At 43.9% G+C, this 16,954-nt stretch overlaps 1 protein-coding gene across 1 annotated transcript in view; it reads left to right on the plus strand.

Annotated features, from left to right (window-relative positions):
- The window catches only part of maneal (mannosidase endo-alpha like), a 54,339-nt gene extending 46,216 nt beyond the window's left edge, over positions 1 to 8,123 (plus strand). Inside the window, exons 3-4 of the mRNA XM_070898512.1 lie at positions 6,360 to 6,436; positions 7,396 to 8,123. Coding sequence (XP_070754613.1) covers positions 6,360 to 6,436; positions 7,396 to 8,032 — 714 coding nt within the window. The 3' untranslated portion in view covers positions 8,033 to 8,123. The remainder of the gene's footprint in view (positions 1 to 6,359; positions 6,437 to 7,395) is intronic.
- Positions 8,124 to 16,954: the final 8,831 nt, after the last annotated feature.

Below are 16,954 nucleotides of genomic sequence, written 5' to 3' on the forward strand. Positions count from 1 at the left end.
GCACCTCCAACAGAGCAGCGCTCCCTCAACACTCCACTGGAGTGTCAGCCTAGATTTGTTTTGTGCTCAAGTCCCTGGATTGGGACTTGAACCCACAACCTTCTGCCTCCGAGGCGAGAGTGCGACCCACTGGTCAGTCAACGTTCCCCCTCTATCTCACTGATTTGACCTTTCTTTTGGTCCCTCTCCATGCTTCCTTGGGTCTTTGCCGAATGTTCTCCTCTCTGATCACTCAATCACTATGACTTCATCTCTTTTAGTCCTTTCAGCCCTATAATGTGGGCCTTGGTTCTTTATCTCCAATTTTTTTTTAAAAAAGAGGCACTGACTGTAACTTACAAGTAACAAAACTCAACCTCATGTGAAAATGCTTGTCCACCTCACCTGCCTGCAATATCCCCTTCTTTCGCATCTCGTGTCAATGTAAAGCACTTGTAAGTCAGGTTAGTAGCAAATTGAAGCTGTGCTGATCTGGTCATGATGTTGCAGAAGATTGGAAGATACATCTGAACTTACCTAAATGGAGACCAAATCAGATTGATTGAATAAATCCAGAGTCCAATTTAGGCTCAATCGAAATAGAAATGTCATTAAGAACATATACCGAACTGCAGCATAGATAATCATTGTTAACAAGGGCAGAAGGAAAGCAAGTAATTGTGTGTTTAATTTCATTGTTGTGCATTGAGTTATTCCCATATTTAATTGTAAATAGAGGGTTATTTTAGTTTTGAGGTTCTGTAAATTACATTTAGAGGGTGACAACATTGGGCTTGAGATAATGAAATAACAGGGGGTCCCAAAAGAGAACATGGAGACAGCCTCACAATAACTGTCTCTGACTGACGCTGTCAAATCTTCACACTGGGTGCATCAGGTTATCATCACCTTGTTTTTGTGGAAATCTGATCGGTTTGCCTCATGATTTAGAAAGTTTTGTACGCAATTTTGCTAATTACTGACACAAAAAATTGGTGACAAGTGTATTTCGGAATCTCATGTCAAGGTTCAGAAGTAAGGCTTATTCTCCTCTTGCCAGGGATTCAGGTAAACCATGCTAATTTAAGGAGCTCACTATTTTGATTAAACTGTGTTGTTTTATCTGAGCAGAAAAGTTACAAGCACCATGCCAAATATACCCCAACTTCCTTAACCTCCTCCACATCAGGAGAGCAACCCCCATTGTACCCATGTGCCAATTCTGTTTTCTCCACCAGCTATCCTTATATTCTCTGAGTGAGACTAACTTAATGCCAATCTACAGACAGTTTTGCACAACAAACTCTGACCTGAAAGAAACAAAGGTTCAGATCACTGCAGATTTATGGACGCAGCTATTTGCACTAGCACAAAGCTCTGATTATCTCTGATGGGCTCACATGACCTGATTACTGATTTATCCTCAAAGGGGACCAGCCACACCCAGAAGCTTCTCTGGAATATGTAATTGGAACTGCCCAGCCCAAGTTCTGAGTGACTTTGCAAAGTGTAATTTGAGCCATTCTGACTTCAGACACCAGACAATGTGTGCATGCACAGAAGGACACACAAAATACTAGTGCAAATAGTCACTCTGTAGATTTATTTACTGCACGATCTTCACAGGAGCAGAGAGGGCAGTCATTATCCCATTGATCCGCCCTGCATTTGAACCCTGCTCTCAGAAATGAAAGGATAATGTTCCAGTTCACCACACCACTGAGTTGCCAATCTTCCTTCAGTCTTTAAATCTGGACTTCCTGCACACTTAGAGGATTACAAGGACAAACCGATCAATATACATAAACTAAAGTGTACTTAACTGCTGACGTGCTCTCATTCTAATCAATATCTCCCGACAACAATTAAAAAAGATGAAAAATAAGCACGTCAAGGACAGAAGGAAAGCAAGTAATTGGGTATTTAGATTCATTATTGTGCATTATGAGTTATTCCCATATTATAAATAAGTTATTTTAGTTTTGAGATTTTGTAAATTACATTTATAGGGTGAAACATTGGGCTCATGAGGTACTGAAATAACAGGGCACATACAGGGGTCTCAAAACAGAACACAGAAACAGTCTCACAATTACTGTCTCTGGCTGTCAAATCTTCACAATGGGTGCGTCAGGTTATCACCACCCTGTTTGTGTGGATACATGATCGACTTGCCTCGTGATTTAGAAAGTTTTGCACACAAGGTGAGGGATGTCAGTGCTTTGAACTACTTTCATACCTAGGTATGCTAGAGGGCCATTGTGTAGTGTTAGATACCATTAAAGCTGAAAAGAATAGGGGTGCCAACAGAGTATCAAGGAGCAGTGATTGGAGGTAATGATCTGGGTGTAAAATGGGCAATATCGTCTTTCCCCCCGGTATACTACACTTGGTCCGCGTGATCTCCATCTGGTCTCAATCGTCTGAGGGGGTCGGAAAGGAATTTTCCATATTCTTTTCCCCTTATTGGCCCTGATTTGGGGGGGGGGGGGTCTGTTCTTTTGCATCTCCCAGGAGACTTCCTGGTTGGGGGGAAGAGGTAGAATGTGTCTAGTCAGGATGCTCCAAGCATCACGAGTGTGGGGCAGGCTTGATGGACCAGTTGGTCTTTTCCTGGCCATCATTTTCAGATATTCGTCTGTCTTCAATGGAAATGAAAATTGGGAGAGAATTAGGAGGAGTAGGCCAGATGGCCCTTCGAGCCTGCTCCGCCATTCAATAAGATCATGGCTGATCATCGACCTCAACTCCACTTTCCTGCACTATCCCCATATCCCTTTATTCCCCTAGAGTCAAAAAATCTTGAATACAGTGAATGATTGGAGTTCTCTATCCCAAAAGGGCTGTGGATGCTCAAAGACTCACAATCCTCTGAGTGAAGAAATTCCTGCTCATTTCAATCTTAAATGGCCGACCCTTTATCCTGAATCTGTGCCCTCTAGTTTGAGACTCTCCAGCCAGGGGAAACAACCCCTCAGCACCTACCCTGTCACCCCCCTCAGAATCTTATGGGCGGCTGAATCGATAGCACCCGTTTTACACTATCACCCAAAGTCAAAATTACCCACAGTTTTAAAAGCCTGCAGGAAGGAAGAGAATGAAAGAATGAAAAGACTTGCAGTTACATTACACCATATTGGGCCGGATTTTGTTCTTGGCTGTTTTCGGGAAGCTTTTGGAGCAACTTTGCATCTCTGACAGCAACTTCCTGATTTACGCATCTAACAGCGCATGTGCGGTCGTCTGCAGTTGCTTTTGATTGTCACGTAAATAATGGTGGGCGCTTCAGCCTCACCGTTATTTCTACTGCAAAATCCAGCCCCAAATCCATGAATCAATCACAAAACACCAAATTCAATGTTTACACAGACCCCTTATAACACAGTGCTGCTAGATATGAGTGCAGCTCCAGAAGCTCAGCACCATCAGGACAAAGTAACCCGTCTGATTGGCACCCTATCTACCACCTTAAACATTCACTCCCTCCACCACTGGCACACTGTGGCTGCAGTGTGTACCATCTACAAGATGCACTGTAGCAGTGCTTCTTCGACAGCACCTCCCAAACCCACGGCCTCTACTACCTAGAAAGACAAGTGCAGTGGGTGCATAGGAATACCACTACCTCCAAGTTCCCTTCCAAGTCACGCATGATTCTGACTTGGAAATATATCATTGTTCCTTCATCGTCGCTGGGTTAAAATCCTGGAACTCCTTCCCTAACAGCACTTTGTGAGTACCTTCACCTCACGGACCGCAGCGATTCAAGGCGGCGGCTCATCACCACCTTCTAAAGGACATTTCTGGATGGGCAATGCTGACCTTGCCAGCGATTCCCACATCCCATGAATGAATAAATTTAAAAAGAATTAAACTGGGCCTTTTTTCAATCTGAGAAGCTTAAACTTCAAGCTGATATGATTCAACATTTTAAATTAATAGAAATAGATTGTGTTTGGACAGATTGGTTATCTGAGCTGGATCAGGAAGGGAGAACTATAGATCATTACTATAAATGTGAAACCAAAGGTTAGATGCCAGGAAATATTCCCTTTCACAGTGCTGTTAACGTCGAATAGATTACCAAAGTTTGCAGTAAATATTGATTCGCCGCAGTCAGATGAAAGCTGGACAAGTTCCCGAGATTCAAGGGCATCTCAAGTTCTCGGAGGTAAGTGGAGGGTTTAATTACTGCTACCCATTACTGCCATCTTCTGGAGCTTGCTCAGTTCCATTTAAGGGTCTTTTATATGCACCTGAGAGGGCAGATGGGGCCTGAGTTTAATGTCTCATCTGAAAGACAGCACCCCCACCAGTGCAGCACTCCCTCAGTATGGCAATTGACCTTAGCACCCCTCTAGAGAGGAGTCCCTGCTCCTGATTGCTGTCCAGTGACCCATGCTAGAATGGATGGTGCCAGCCTTGGCTCACTGGTAGTATTCTGTAGATTTGGTATTCAAGCTTTTGGTGTGGGAGCTTGAACCCATGACCTTCTGACTCAAGACGAGAGTACTACCAGTGAACCAAGGCTGACACCATCCATTCTAGGATGGGTCACTGGACAGCAATCAGGAGAGGGGACCCCTCTCTAGAGGGGTACTAAGGTCAATTGCAGGGACCACGACTGCAGCCCAGCTAAAATCAGTTCACTCAGCACAGAAGGATGGAATCTTGCTGCTGTATACAGGTCAGTACTATCCCACATTCTGTGTCTGCTTGCTAAACCACTCCAGGAGCAAAACCAAATCTAATTTGTTCAGTTACTTGCAACACAGATGACAGATGAACATGCACAGACGCTGTAGAAAATGAAGATTGTTTGAGTTCACTGCAGCTTTGGCTTGCTACATTCTATTATTAAGGACGTGGTAACAGGGCACATAGAAAATATTAATAGGATTGGGCAGAGTCAACACAGATTTATGAAAGAGAGATCATATTTGATGAATCTGTTAAGAGTTTTTTGAGGTTGTAACTAGCAGGATAAGGGGGAAGCAGTAGATGTGGTGCATTTGGATTTTCAGAAGGCATTCGATAAGGTGCCACACAAGAGGTTATTAAACAAAATTATAGCTCATGGGTTTGGGGTAATAGAGCAACATGGATTGAGGATTGATTAACGGATTGAAAACAGAGAGCAAGAACAAAGGAGTCATTTTTGGGTTGGCAGACTGCAACTAGTGGGGTGCTGCAACGATTAGTGCTTGGGCCTCAGCTATTCACAATCTAAATCAATGATTTGGATGAAGGGACAAAATGTAATATATCCAAGTTTGTTGATGATACAAAAGCTAGATGGGAATGTAAGTTGTGAGGAGGATGCAAAGAGGCTTGAAGGGGATAGAGACAGGCTAAGTGAATGGGCAAGAACATGGCAAATGTAATGTAATGTGGAGAAATGTGAACTTATCTACTTTAGTAGGAAAAATAGAAAAGCAGAGCATTTTTTAAATGATGAGAGATTGGAAAATGTTGGTGTTCAGAGGGACCTGGGTGTCCTTGTACATGAATTGCTAAAAGTTAACATGCATGTACAGCAAGCAATTAAGAAAGAAAATGGTATGTTGGCATTTATTACAAAATGATTTAACCATAAGAGTAAAGATGTCTTATTGCTATTATATAGGGACCTGGTGAGACCTCACCTGGAGTAGTGTGTACAGTTTTGGTCTCCTTACCCAAGGAAGGATTATACTTGCCATAGAGGGAGTGCAATGAAAGTTCACCAGATTGATTCCTGCAATGGGGGGGGGATTGTCCAATGAGGAAAAATTGAGTAGACTAGGCCTATGTTCTCTAGGGTTTAGAAGAATGAGAGGTGATCTCATTGGAACATACAAAATTCTTACAGGGCTTGACAGGGAGGATGTTTCCCCTGGCTGGGGAGTCTAGAACCAGGGGGTCACTGTCTCAGAATAGGCCATTTCGGACTGAGATGAGGAGAAATGTCTTCACTCAGAGGGTGGTGAATCTTTGGAATTCTCTACCCCAGAAGGTTGTGGAGGCTCAGTCGTTGAGTATATTCAAGACAGAGATCAGTAGATTTTTGGTTATTAAGGGAATCAAGGGATATGGGGAGTGCAGGAAAGTGGAGTTGAGGTAGAAGATCAGCCATGATATTGAATGGCGGAGTAGGCTCAAGGGGCCAAATGGCCGACTCCTGCTCCTATTTCTTACATTCTTATCCAAACTCCTCAGAAATTACTGTTCTGTAACAGTCTGCTGTCTAATATGAAACAAAACTGGTTACTGTCCTGTTATATCACTGATATTATTCCCGCAAACCTTCCTCTATTGTCCTATGGATCATTTTGGGATTAATGTAAAATAACTCTGTGCCCTTTCACCTCTTTAATTATGTGCCCCATTTCTTTTTCTAGGTGGCATTTCACATCTTACCGTACATAGGACGCAACGACCACACGGTCCACGAGAACATCAAGTACATTGTGGACAAGTGAGTGCTTGCAGCGAACAAACCTCTGCGACTCCCTGGGCTACAGGCACAATAAGCACAGGCTGGACACTAGGATGGGTTCCCAGAGACAAAGATTGTAAGGAGGGAAAGCAAAATGCATGACCGGTTTTCTAAAAATGGAGGTAGAGGGGAAAAAAATGGAAAAAGTTGAGAACTGATTATATGCTTCCATAGGAAACTTTCTGCATGATTACATGTACCAAAGATAACCCCACTTCAAACATTATTGAGTGTTGGTAACCTTGGATTGGAAGAGTCAGGAGTTGGGTAAAACAGAGCTGAAGGAAGGGGAGGGGGAACTAAACTAGAGAACTAATAGTTGTGGGTAGAAGCTAAAAAGGGAGGTTCAGGTGCTAAATTATTCCATAATCATTCAATCTTCTAAAGGGAGGTATCTGCACACTTGGTGCCAATCACCCATAATTACTACCTTTTTATGCTTTAAGACTGCTAGTTAGGGGCAGACCTAGTGTAGAACTGCCCCAATAAAACAACATATTATTGAACTTTAAAGACACCATGAAAGATAAGAGTAGGTCCTGGGTGGAATGTCACAGGTCACATGGATGCCCACAGACTGCCTCCATTCAGCGACTATGAAAAAACAGAGATAAATGAACAGATACCTTCCTGAACGATATTTAGAAATGATGGGCAATTTAGTGGGATATCTTTACCTTTTAACACTGCTTACCACCACCAAGCCAAAGTCAGCCCCGGTATCTGCTCCGAACCCCTATCCCGGCAGTTTCTAATGCTGGCTCTTGGATGGCGAGGACAAGCGGTGACCCACACAGGCCATGCTATGACCAAGACTAGCAGGGCTCTCAAAGGCCTTGTCGTGGGCCCGATCCTTCCTCAACTCGTTTAAACACTGTAATGGCTTGTTGTCCAAGATTTCTGTACTTCACACATAACTAATTATTTTCTTTTTGTAGCTATGGGTCCCATTCTGCCTTTTACAGGTACAGGACCAGCACTGGCAGATTACTGCCTATGTTTTACATCTATGACTCCTACCTGACACTCCCAGCTTCCTGGGCCAGCCTCCTCACACCCTCAGGATCTCGCAGTATCCGCAATACGGCGTACGATGGCATGTTTATTGGGCTGATAGTGGAAGAGAAACATAAGCAGGACATCCTGGAGTCAGGCTTTGATGGATTATACACCTACTTTGCATCCAATGGGTTCTCATTTGGATCGTCCCATCAAAACTGGAAGACCATTAAGACTTTCTGCGACAGCAACAACCTGATGTTCATTCCGAGCGTGGGGCCTGGATACATAGACACCAGGATTCGCCCGTGGAACAATCATAACACAAGAAACCGGGTCAGCGGAAAGTACTATGAAACCGCCCTGCATGCTGCGCTCACGGTGAGGCCAGAGATTATCTCCATCACATCTTTTAATGAGTGGCATGAGGGCACGCAGATAGAGAAGGCGGCACCAAAGAAGATCGCACAGTACACCTACCTGAACTATCTGCCACACGAGCCCAACCTGTATTTGGAGCTGACCCACAAATGGGCCAAACACTTTTATAAAGAGAAAGAACAATGGCTGATGTAAAAGACCATGTAGACCGAAAGCTCCTCCTAAAATAGCCGCAACTGAACTCGACTTTTGTTTTGTTTTTTTAAATAAAATTTACCACAAGCCTTTTCTGATCCATGATGTTTACAGAATATGCCTTTAGCAGCCCCCCTGCACCGTTTGTTGCTGTGTGCTTGATCATGTTTCTGGTGCTGGAGTTGAGAAGCTTATATCGACCTCTCAGTGGCATCTTAGCTATGTGCACATCCCATGAGTCCATTCGACTGGTAGTGTTCAGGTTAGGGATAGGTTTTTGGATTGAGATAATGCAATAGTTGGGTTAGCTTGGAGTCTGCTCATATCAATGTTCAGCTGCTGATTAATAGTGATAGTGTGCTCGTCATTCTCCTTGCCCACATCCAACCCCCGCTCCCCCCCCCCCAAAAATCACAACGTTTACTTTTCCCAGAAGCTGCCCACTAATTGTTACAAATATTTTCTGTAGTGAATGGACTTCAAACGCAATTAAGACACTTCTGGTTTGGGGGATGGTAGGTAAGTTTTCAAGGAAGGTGCACCATCCAATTAATGATAATGTTCAAGGTTGTGGTCCACAAGCTTGTCCCTTTGTGCCAAGTAGAAGCTGAGGTAGCGCAAGTCCCATCAGGCATCCCCAGTGACTGCTGTGTTGCAATTCAGTGTCAAGCAATGGTACTCACTGTTGAAAGTACATTATCGGGGTAAAAAGCCCAAGGCTCCAGCCAAGGGCACAAATATGTTATAGGGTGTTATTTACTTGATGTTTAGGCAATAATGCTGAAGAAATAATTCAGTGGTTGGATTGAAGGGTGAGATAGTTGAGAGAGATCCTTCAGTCCTCAGGCCTATCCTTCATGCCCTGCTGACGTACAACGAAACAAAAACCATATTCGACACACAACTCAACTCATTTCTTTTTCACCAATTCATAAGGGCAATTTTGAGGTTCCAGGCAGCACATTAGTGTGACCATTCATCGCCGTTTTCCGGGGACAGTTCCTGGATGATGTGCTGTGTCCCCAGGCAAACAATGTCCCCGAAGAGCCCCTAGTTCACACAACTTGTCCTTGAAGTGTACCCCAGGGCCGTGAGCGTACCCCCTCGAGCTGTCAGTTTGCGGCTCTAAGGCTAAGTTAAACAACTTGTACGATGGCCAGAGTGACTCGGTGTGCACGTGCGACTGGGCGGTCTTTCTGCGCATGTGCCAGCTGTTGTTTCTGATTTTCTAGCCAGGCTCGTGCTGCTGGATTGTGGGTGCTGCAAGTGCCTGGGAGCATGAGAATCAGAGCGTGAGGACAGGGCCCGGTTAGTCACCAGGGGAAGGGGGGTGGGCGGACTAATCCTAAATACAGGGTGGGGGGGTCAGGTGTGACCCCAGTCACTGGGTTGGGGGGGGGGGGGGGGGAGAAAGAACAGGTCGGGCAGGTATCTTACAGCGATTCAAGGATGTGACATCACATCCGCAGTAATTATATGCACATTTGTTTTGCATTTGTCCTGTATATGTGCAACTGTTAAAATATAGGCTGCGAAAACATTTTTTTGCTGCGCTGTGCGACCTACATTGTCCATCTGCGACTTGGTTGCACTCCCACCCTGTGTGCCCCCCAGATTCAGTTTAGAAAATATGGTCACCCTAGTTTAGATATCCTAGCAGAAGTTATAAGATGCAGATATATACCCCTGGTTCATCGCATACCCGAACCATGGGTATGGTAGGGAGAGGGAGGGTAGTGGAGAGAAAAACTAAACAGGCAGCAACTTACCCTAGCTATTCCCGACTTTTTAAACTTAAAAGCACCCTGAAGCAGCCAGCCCCTTCAATGCTGGGTGCCATAGACCAAACTTGGGGTCGTGCCGCTGTGCTTGAACTAAGTTAGGGTGCTCAGTGTATGGAAGGCCATGATCACGATAGCACCCTGAAACTTAGCCAGCGGGAGAAAAGGGACTAGAGGAGACCAACACTTGCTTATTACTGGAGACAACTGTGGGAGTACAATATTTACACATGTACATGTTTAGCTACAGCAAAAATTAAACAGTAAAGAAACAAAACACACAATTTCACTGTATGCAACTTTAGTCTATGTCACTGTTGCCCCGTTTATTAACCACTAGACACATGTGGCTAATTGGGAATCCAGATGTGGACAAGTGCATATCTGATTAGTGAATAAAAGTAATGGATACCATTGTTGGGCATGTGATCTCAATACTCATTCACATGGCATATGTGTGAGAAATTTAATCTTACTGGGCGTTTGTTGGTGAAATAGTAAGAGAAAAAGCATTGCGTATGTTTTTTGATTATTGGTTACTGAATGGTGGTAGATGTTTGTTAAGTAAATATACCCGTATTGTGAGTGTACGTGAGGCATTTTCAACTTGTATTTATATAGCGCCTTTAACGTAGTGAAACGTCTCAAGGCGCTTCACACAAGTATTCAACTACAATTGGTGCATGTGTCTCTGTAGTCCCACCTGTGGATAGTCAGCAATTTCTATTGGACAACACTGCTCTGTGTGTTCACTTAACCAAACTGGAAATTGGGAAATGTCATCTTTAAAATCTAAGGAGAAGCATTGTGAGTGGGGTTCACATTGGGAGGAGGGGGAAGAAAGAAGAAACTGCTGAGTCAACTGTGGTCTGAGGTGAGGGGAGGTGGGGCAAGGTCTCCCCAGTCTAAGGGACAGAGTCCTCTTGCCATCCAGCAAAAAGCAGCAGTGCCCACATACCTAGAGGCAAAGGGCTCAAGAGTCAAGTCCCAGTCAAGTTGTTGTTCCCCACATAGGTGATCTTGGACTTGTGGCGGCAACAATATTTCAGTGAGCCAGTGGTCAGTCTATGGAACAGGCTCCCTCGGGAGATAATGGAAGCAGTTAGTATCGATTCATTTAAATGCAAATTAGCTAGATTTCTTTCAAAAATAACATTTTTCGATACAGTACGAGTAACTGGAGACATGAAATATGGTGAGTGCAGTGTGCTTGGGAGGGACAGATGACTTTGGACCTGTGGTTCCTAAAGCTCTCCACCACTGGGCTTATCCTCGCCTCATGTCTGGGTCTGTTGTAGAATAATGGATAGAGTTTGAATGCTATGATAATTCAACACCTCATCCTCATAGGCAGTCCCTTGAAATGAGGATGACTTGCTTCCACGCCAAAAAAAGGATGAGTTCACAGGTGTTTTAATGAAGGACCCGAACTACATCCTCAAGGGTGGAAGATGCCCGAGCGTGGATTTTTTTTAAACATATGGCGGCCATTACACATCAGCCACCACATGGGCTTGACAGAGCTAGGTCTTGGTCCAGTGGCAAGGGTTAACCAAGAGAACTGGAGACCAGCTCTTTTGCATGGATCTTGTGCGTGCACATATCGCAGTGTGGGCTGGCCCGTGCTGCCCCTGGAATTTCAACTACCCCGATATTAACTGGACAGAAGAGGTAGGTAAAGGGGATAAGGGAATGGAGTTCCTACAATGTGTATAGAATTCCCGCCCGACTGATGTAACGGAGTTCTGTACACATCGATAAGTTATCAACTCCATTGTCATATCATGCGACTACCAGGATGGTGGAAGGCAAACTAGATGGACCTTGGTCTTTTTTTTCTAGCAATTCCTATAATCCGGTGATGCGTGTGCACTCAGTATTCATGTCATTGCACTGGTTTGGGCACACAAACAAGACTCAATCATCTTGCTTTAAGCTCCAACGCCAGGAATTGCTTCATTGGCTGTCCCGATCGGCCACTGTAACTGAGGATCAGCAACCTCGAATAAACCATGTTAACAGGGTTTCCAAAGTTACGGTGGCCGATTGGGAACACACCCAACCGAGGAAATTCCTGGCACAGAGATCAGGCACACATTTCAAGCAGTGAATAAGGTGACAGAGGTTAATGTCCTTTGTGTCTCTCCCCCTCCCGACTGATGTAATGGCAGAAATCCCTTTTATCTGCATAAAAGGGGTTTCTGTAGTGAGGGACTGGAAGAAGCTCTGAGGATATTCAACCCTACCCCACAGATCTTGACCAATACAGGTTAATATAAAGCTTTGAGACTCCATAAGTTGCTTATAGCACTGCAATTACTTGACTCCCTGTATTATGCTGTTCGCAATACTCCCTCCAGACACAACCCATACTGAAAGTGAAAACAATCCATCATTGTACTCTGGAGAGAGAGTCTTTCACAGTTGAATTGGCTATTGTACAAATAAATTCAGATGCCCAGAATTCCCCATAACTGATATCAGTGACAATCTGGTGAACAAGGAGTGAGATATATTAAGAGCAAAACTAACTGCAAATCCCAGTAACACTGACCAAAGAATTGATACAAAAGTCAAGTGACAGGGGCACTCAGCTTGAAGAGCTGCCCCAGACTTTTCAGTCAAATGCTAAACCCAGCTAAGAAGTTAGGAAACACCTCTACATGCAAAGGATGGCAGAAGTTTGGAACTCTCTTCCACAAACGGCAATTGTTGCTAGATCAATTGTTAATTTTAAATCTGAGATTGCTTGGTTTTTGTTGACCAAAGGTATCAAGAGATATGGGGCAAAAGCAAATATATGGAGTTAGGCCACAGATCAGCCATGATCTCACTGAATGGCAGAACAGGCTCAAAGGTTGAATGGCTTACTCCTGTTCCTATGCTGCATTTGCACTACCCCAACTCTCTCAATATTCATCTAAGTTTATAACAGAAATCGCTCATTAACCCACAGTTTACACTAACATCCCTCAGATCACCCATTTTGAATCCCGTGCCAGAAAGGCATCATACTGCAATGTTATTGGCTGCCCCCCTGAAGGAGCCTGCATAATAATGTACCTCACAGCTTGTGTATTATTTGGCTAAGTGGGTCTATTAAGGTGTACCATCTATTTCTCATTTGCAGCAACTCACCTTTAACGTTTTGTACAAATCCATTGGGTCAAGGTTTGAGCTCCTGAACCTCAAATTTTATTTATCCTTATCTGAGCTCAACAAAAAATTATTATATTTAAGATTTCCAAAATACTTACCATAGCATCTTATATCATCAAAACATATTCAAAGTGCTTTGCTTAATTACTTCTGGAGTGCAGTGGGTATTATGTGAGTGAGTGGTTCTCAACACAGCGCCACGAGGCTCACAGCCTCATTCGCCCCTCAATTTGGCTGTTCCAGAAGAATTTTTTTAATCAGGTTTGATTTACACAGCACATATTCAGGAACTGGCTCAGTTGAATAGTGCTCCCACTGTGGGGGTTGAAGGCGGGGTGTGTAATCTAGATATACTGCAACCTATTAGGTACCGTCCTGTGACTGGGATATTAAACTGAGTTCCTGTTTATCAGATCTTATCGCATTATTAGAAGGAACACTTATGCTTCTGTTGTCTTCGTCATTACTGAGACATAGCTAAAAGCTGCTCAACATTTCTGGTTACAGGGTTTTCAGACGGGCTAGAGAGGGGAGTAAAAAAGGACAGGGTAGCAGTATTAATTAAAGAAACAATTACAGCTCTGAGAAGGGATGATATGTTGGGCCATCAAACAAGGCCATATGGATTGAATTGAAGAACAAAAAAGGGGCGATCACACTACTGGGAATGTTCTATAGACCCCCAGTCAGAGGGAGATAGAAGAACAAATATGTGGGTAAATTGCTGCCAAGTGCAAAAACTATAAGAACTGTAATAGTAGGGGATTTCAACTACCCTAATATTAACTGGGAAAAAAAGCAGTGTGAATGGTACAGAGGGTGTGAAATTCCTAAAATGCATTCAGGAGAACATCTTTAGCCAGTATGTAAAAACCCAACAAGGGAGGGGACTAGGTTTTGGGGAATGAAGAGGGGCAGGTGGAAGGGGCATCAGTGAGAGCGCATTTTGGTAACCTTGATAAAGTGCAACATCTCCACCTGGGAATCCCCAGCCCACGACCGCCCAAAGTGGAGAAAGAGCATCCAGGCGCTGAGCACCTCGAGTCCCATCGCCGAGAACAAGCAGAAACCAAGAGTAGATATCAGAAGGCGTGTGCGTCAACCCAGGAACCCCACCCACCCTTCCTTTCCCTTCAATCACTGTCTGCCCCACCTGTGACAAAGACTGTAGGTCCCGCAATGGACTCCTCAGTCACCCGAGAACTGACTTTTAGAGTGGAAGCAAGTCATCCTCAACTCTGAGTGACTGCCTATGATGATGATGATGATGATGATGATTTTGGTGCTAATGATCATAATTCAGTAAGATATAGGGTAGTTACAGAAAAGGACAAAGATGGACCAGGAATAAAAGTTCTCAATTGGGATAAAGCCAATTTTGCTGAGCTGAGATGGAATTTGGTCAAGGTGGACTGGAAATGGCTACTTGATGGTAAATCAGTGTCAGAGCAGTGGGAGGCATTCAAGGAGGAGATCCCTTAAAAAAAAAGGGTGGGGCTAACAAATCTAGAGCCCCCCTGGATATAAAAGGGACATACAGGGTAGGATAAAGAAAAAAAGGGAAGCTTATGACAGATTCTGAGATCTCAATACTGTAGAGACTCTAGAGGAGTAAAAGAAGTGCAATTTAAAAAAAGATAGCAGGAAAGCAAAGAGCGCTTGAAAGAATGTTGGCAAGTAAAATCAGGGAAAACCCAAAAGATGTTTTATAAATAAATTATGAACAAGAGGATAACAAAAGAGTGGGGCCTAGAAGAGACCACAAAAGAAGTGGAGGCACAAGATGTGGGTATGATTCTTAACAAATACTTGCATCTGTTTTCACAAAAGAGAGGGGTGATGCAGACTTTGTAATGAGGGAGGAGGCATGTGAAATATTAGACAAGATAAACATAGTGAGAGAGGAAGTATTAAGGTGCTTAGCAGCTTTGAAAGTGGATAAATCCCCAGGCCCGGATGAAATGTATCCCAGGCTGTTAAGAGAAGCAAAAGAGGAAATAGCAAAGGCTCTGATCATCATTTTCCAGTCCTCTCTGGCTACAGGTGGTGCCAGAGGACTGGAGAACTGCTAATGTTGTACCTTTGTTTAAAAAGGGAGAAAGGAATAGACCAAGTAATTACAGGCCAGTCAGCTTAACCTCAGTGGTGGGAAAATTGTTGGAAAAAATCCTGAGTGAGATGATAAACCTTCATTTGGAATGATATGGATTAATCAAGGACAGTCAGCATGGATTTGTTAAGGGATGATCGTGTCTGACCAACTTGATTGAATTTTGAGGTGGTAACAAGGAGGGTCGATGAGGGCAGTGTGTATGATGTAGTGTATATGGATTTTAGCAAAGCTTTTGATAAGGTCCCACATAGCAGACTGGTCACGAAAGTAAAAACCCATGGGATTCACGGCAAAGTGGCAAGTTGGATCCAAAATTGGCTCAGAGGCAGGTACATAAGAACATAAGAATTAGGAACAGGAGTAGGCCATCTAGCCCCTCGAGCCTGCTCCGCCATTCAACGAGATCATGGCTGATCTGGCAATGGACTCAGCTCCACTTACCCGCCCGCTCCCCGTAACCCTTAATTCCCTTATTGGTTAAAAATCTATCTACCTGTGATTTGAATACATTCAATGAGCTAGCCTCAACTGCTTCCTTGGGCAGAGAATTCCACAAATTCACAACCCTCTGGGAGAAGAAATTCCTTCTCAACTCGGTTTTAAATTGGCTCCCCCGTATTTTGAGGCTGTGCCCCTTAGTTCTAGTCTCCCCAACCAGTGGAAACAACTTCTCTGCCTCTCTCACCCACCCCTCTCCCATCACTCATGTGTTACCCCCCCCCCCATCACTCGCCCACCCCTCGCCCAAGCAAAGGGTAACGGTTGATGGCCGTTTTTGTGACTGGAAGGGGTTCTGCAGGGCTCAGCGCTGGGTCCTTTGCTTTTTGTGGTATATATCAATGACTTGGATTTGAATGTTGGGGGTATGATTAAGAAGTTTGCGGATGCCACTAAAATAGGTTGTGTGGTTGATAATTAAGAAGAAAGCTGCAGATTTCAGGAAGATATCAATGTACTAGTCAGGTGGACGGAACAGTGGCAAATGGAATTAAATCCAGATAAGTGTGAGGTAATGGGGAGGTCGAACAATGCAAGGGAATACACATTAAATGGTATGACACTGAAAAGTGTAGAGGAACATAGGGACTTTGGAGTGCATGTCTACAGATCCCTAAAGATAGCAGGCCAGATACATGAGGTGGTTAAGAAGGCATATGAAATACTTGCCTTTATTAGTCGAGACATAAAATACAAGAGCAAGGAAGTTATGCTTAAACTATATAAAATACTGGTTAGGCCGCCGCTGGAGTACTGTGTGTAGTTCTGGTCACCAAATTACAGGAAAGATGTGATTGCAGTGGAAAGGGTGCAGAGGAGATTTACAAGAATGCTACCTGGACTGGATAATTTTGACTATGAGGAAAGATTGAAGATGCTGAGTCTGTTTTCTTTGGAACAAAGGAGGCTGAGAGGAGACCTGATTGAGGTGTATGCAATTATGAGGCCTGGATAGAAAGGACCGGTTTCCTTTAGCAGAGGTGTCAACAACCAGGGAACATAGATTTAAATTAATTGGGGGGAGGTTTAGAGGAGATAGGAGAGGAAATTTCTTCACCCAAAGGGTGGTGGGGGTCTGGAACTCACTGCCTGAAAGGGTAGTAGAGGCAGAAACCCTCACATTTAAAAAATATTTGCTTGCGCACTTAAAAGTGCCGTAACCTACAGGGCTACGGACAAGAGCTAGAAGGTTGGATTAGGCTGGATAGCGGACACGATGGGCCTCCTTCCGTGCTGTAAATTTCTATGATTCTATAACTAAAAAATTCCACAAACTATGGGATGCTGCTGTTGCAGAACGGCATCTACTTGCCTCCATGTTAGGTTTTCAGACTGTGAATCCTGAAATTTCTGTACTTGTTGCCTTATTAA

Source organism: Pristiophorus japonicus, chromosome 14, assembly GCF_044704955.1.
Source record: "Pristiophorus japonicus isolate sPriJap1 chromosome 14, sPriJap1.hap1, whole genome shotgun sequence".
Classification (NCBI taxonomy): domain Eukaryota; kingdom Metazoa; phylum Chordata; class Chondrichthyes; family Pristiophoridae; genus Pristiophorus; species Pristiophorus japonicus.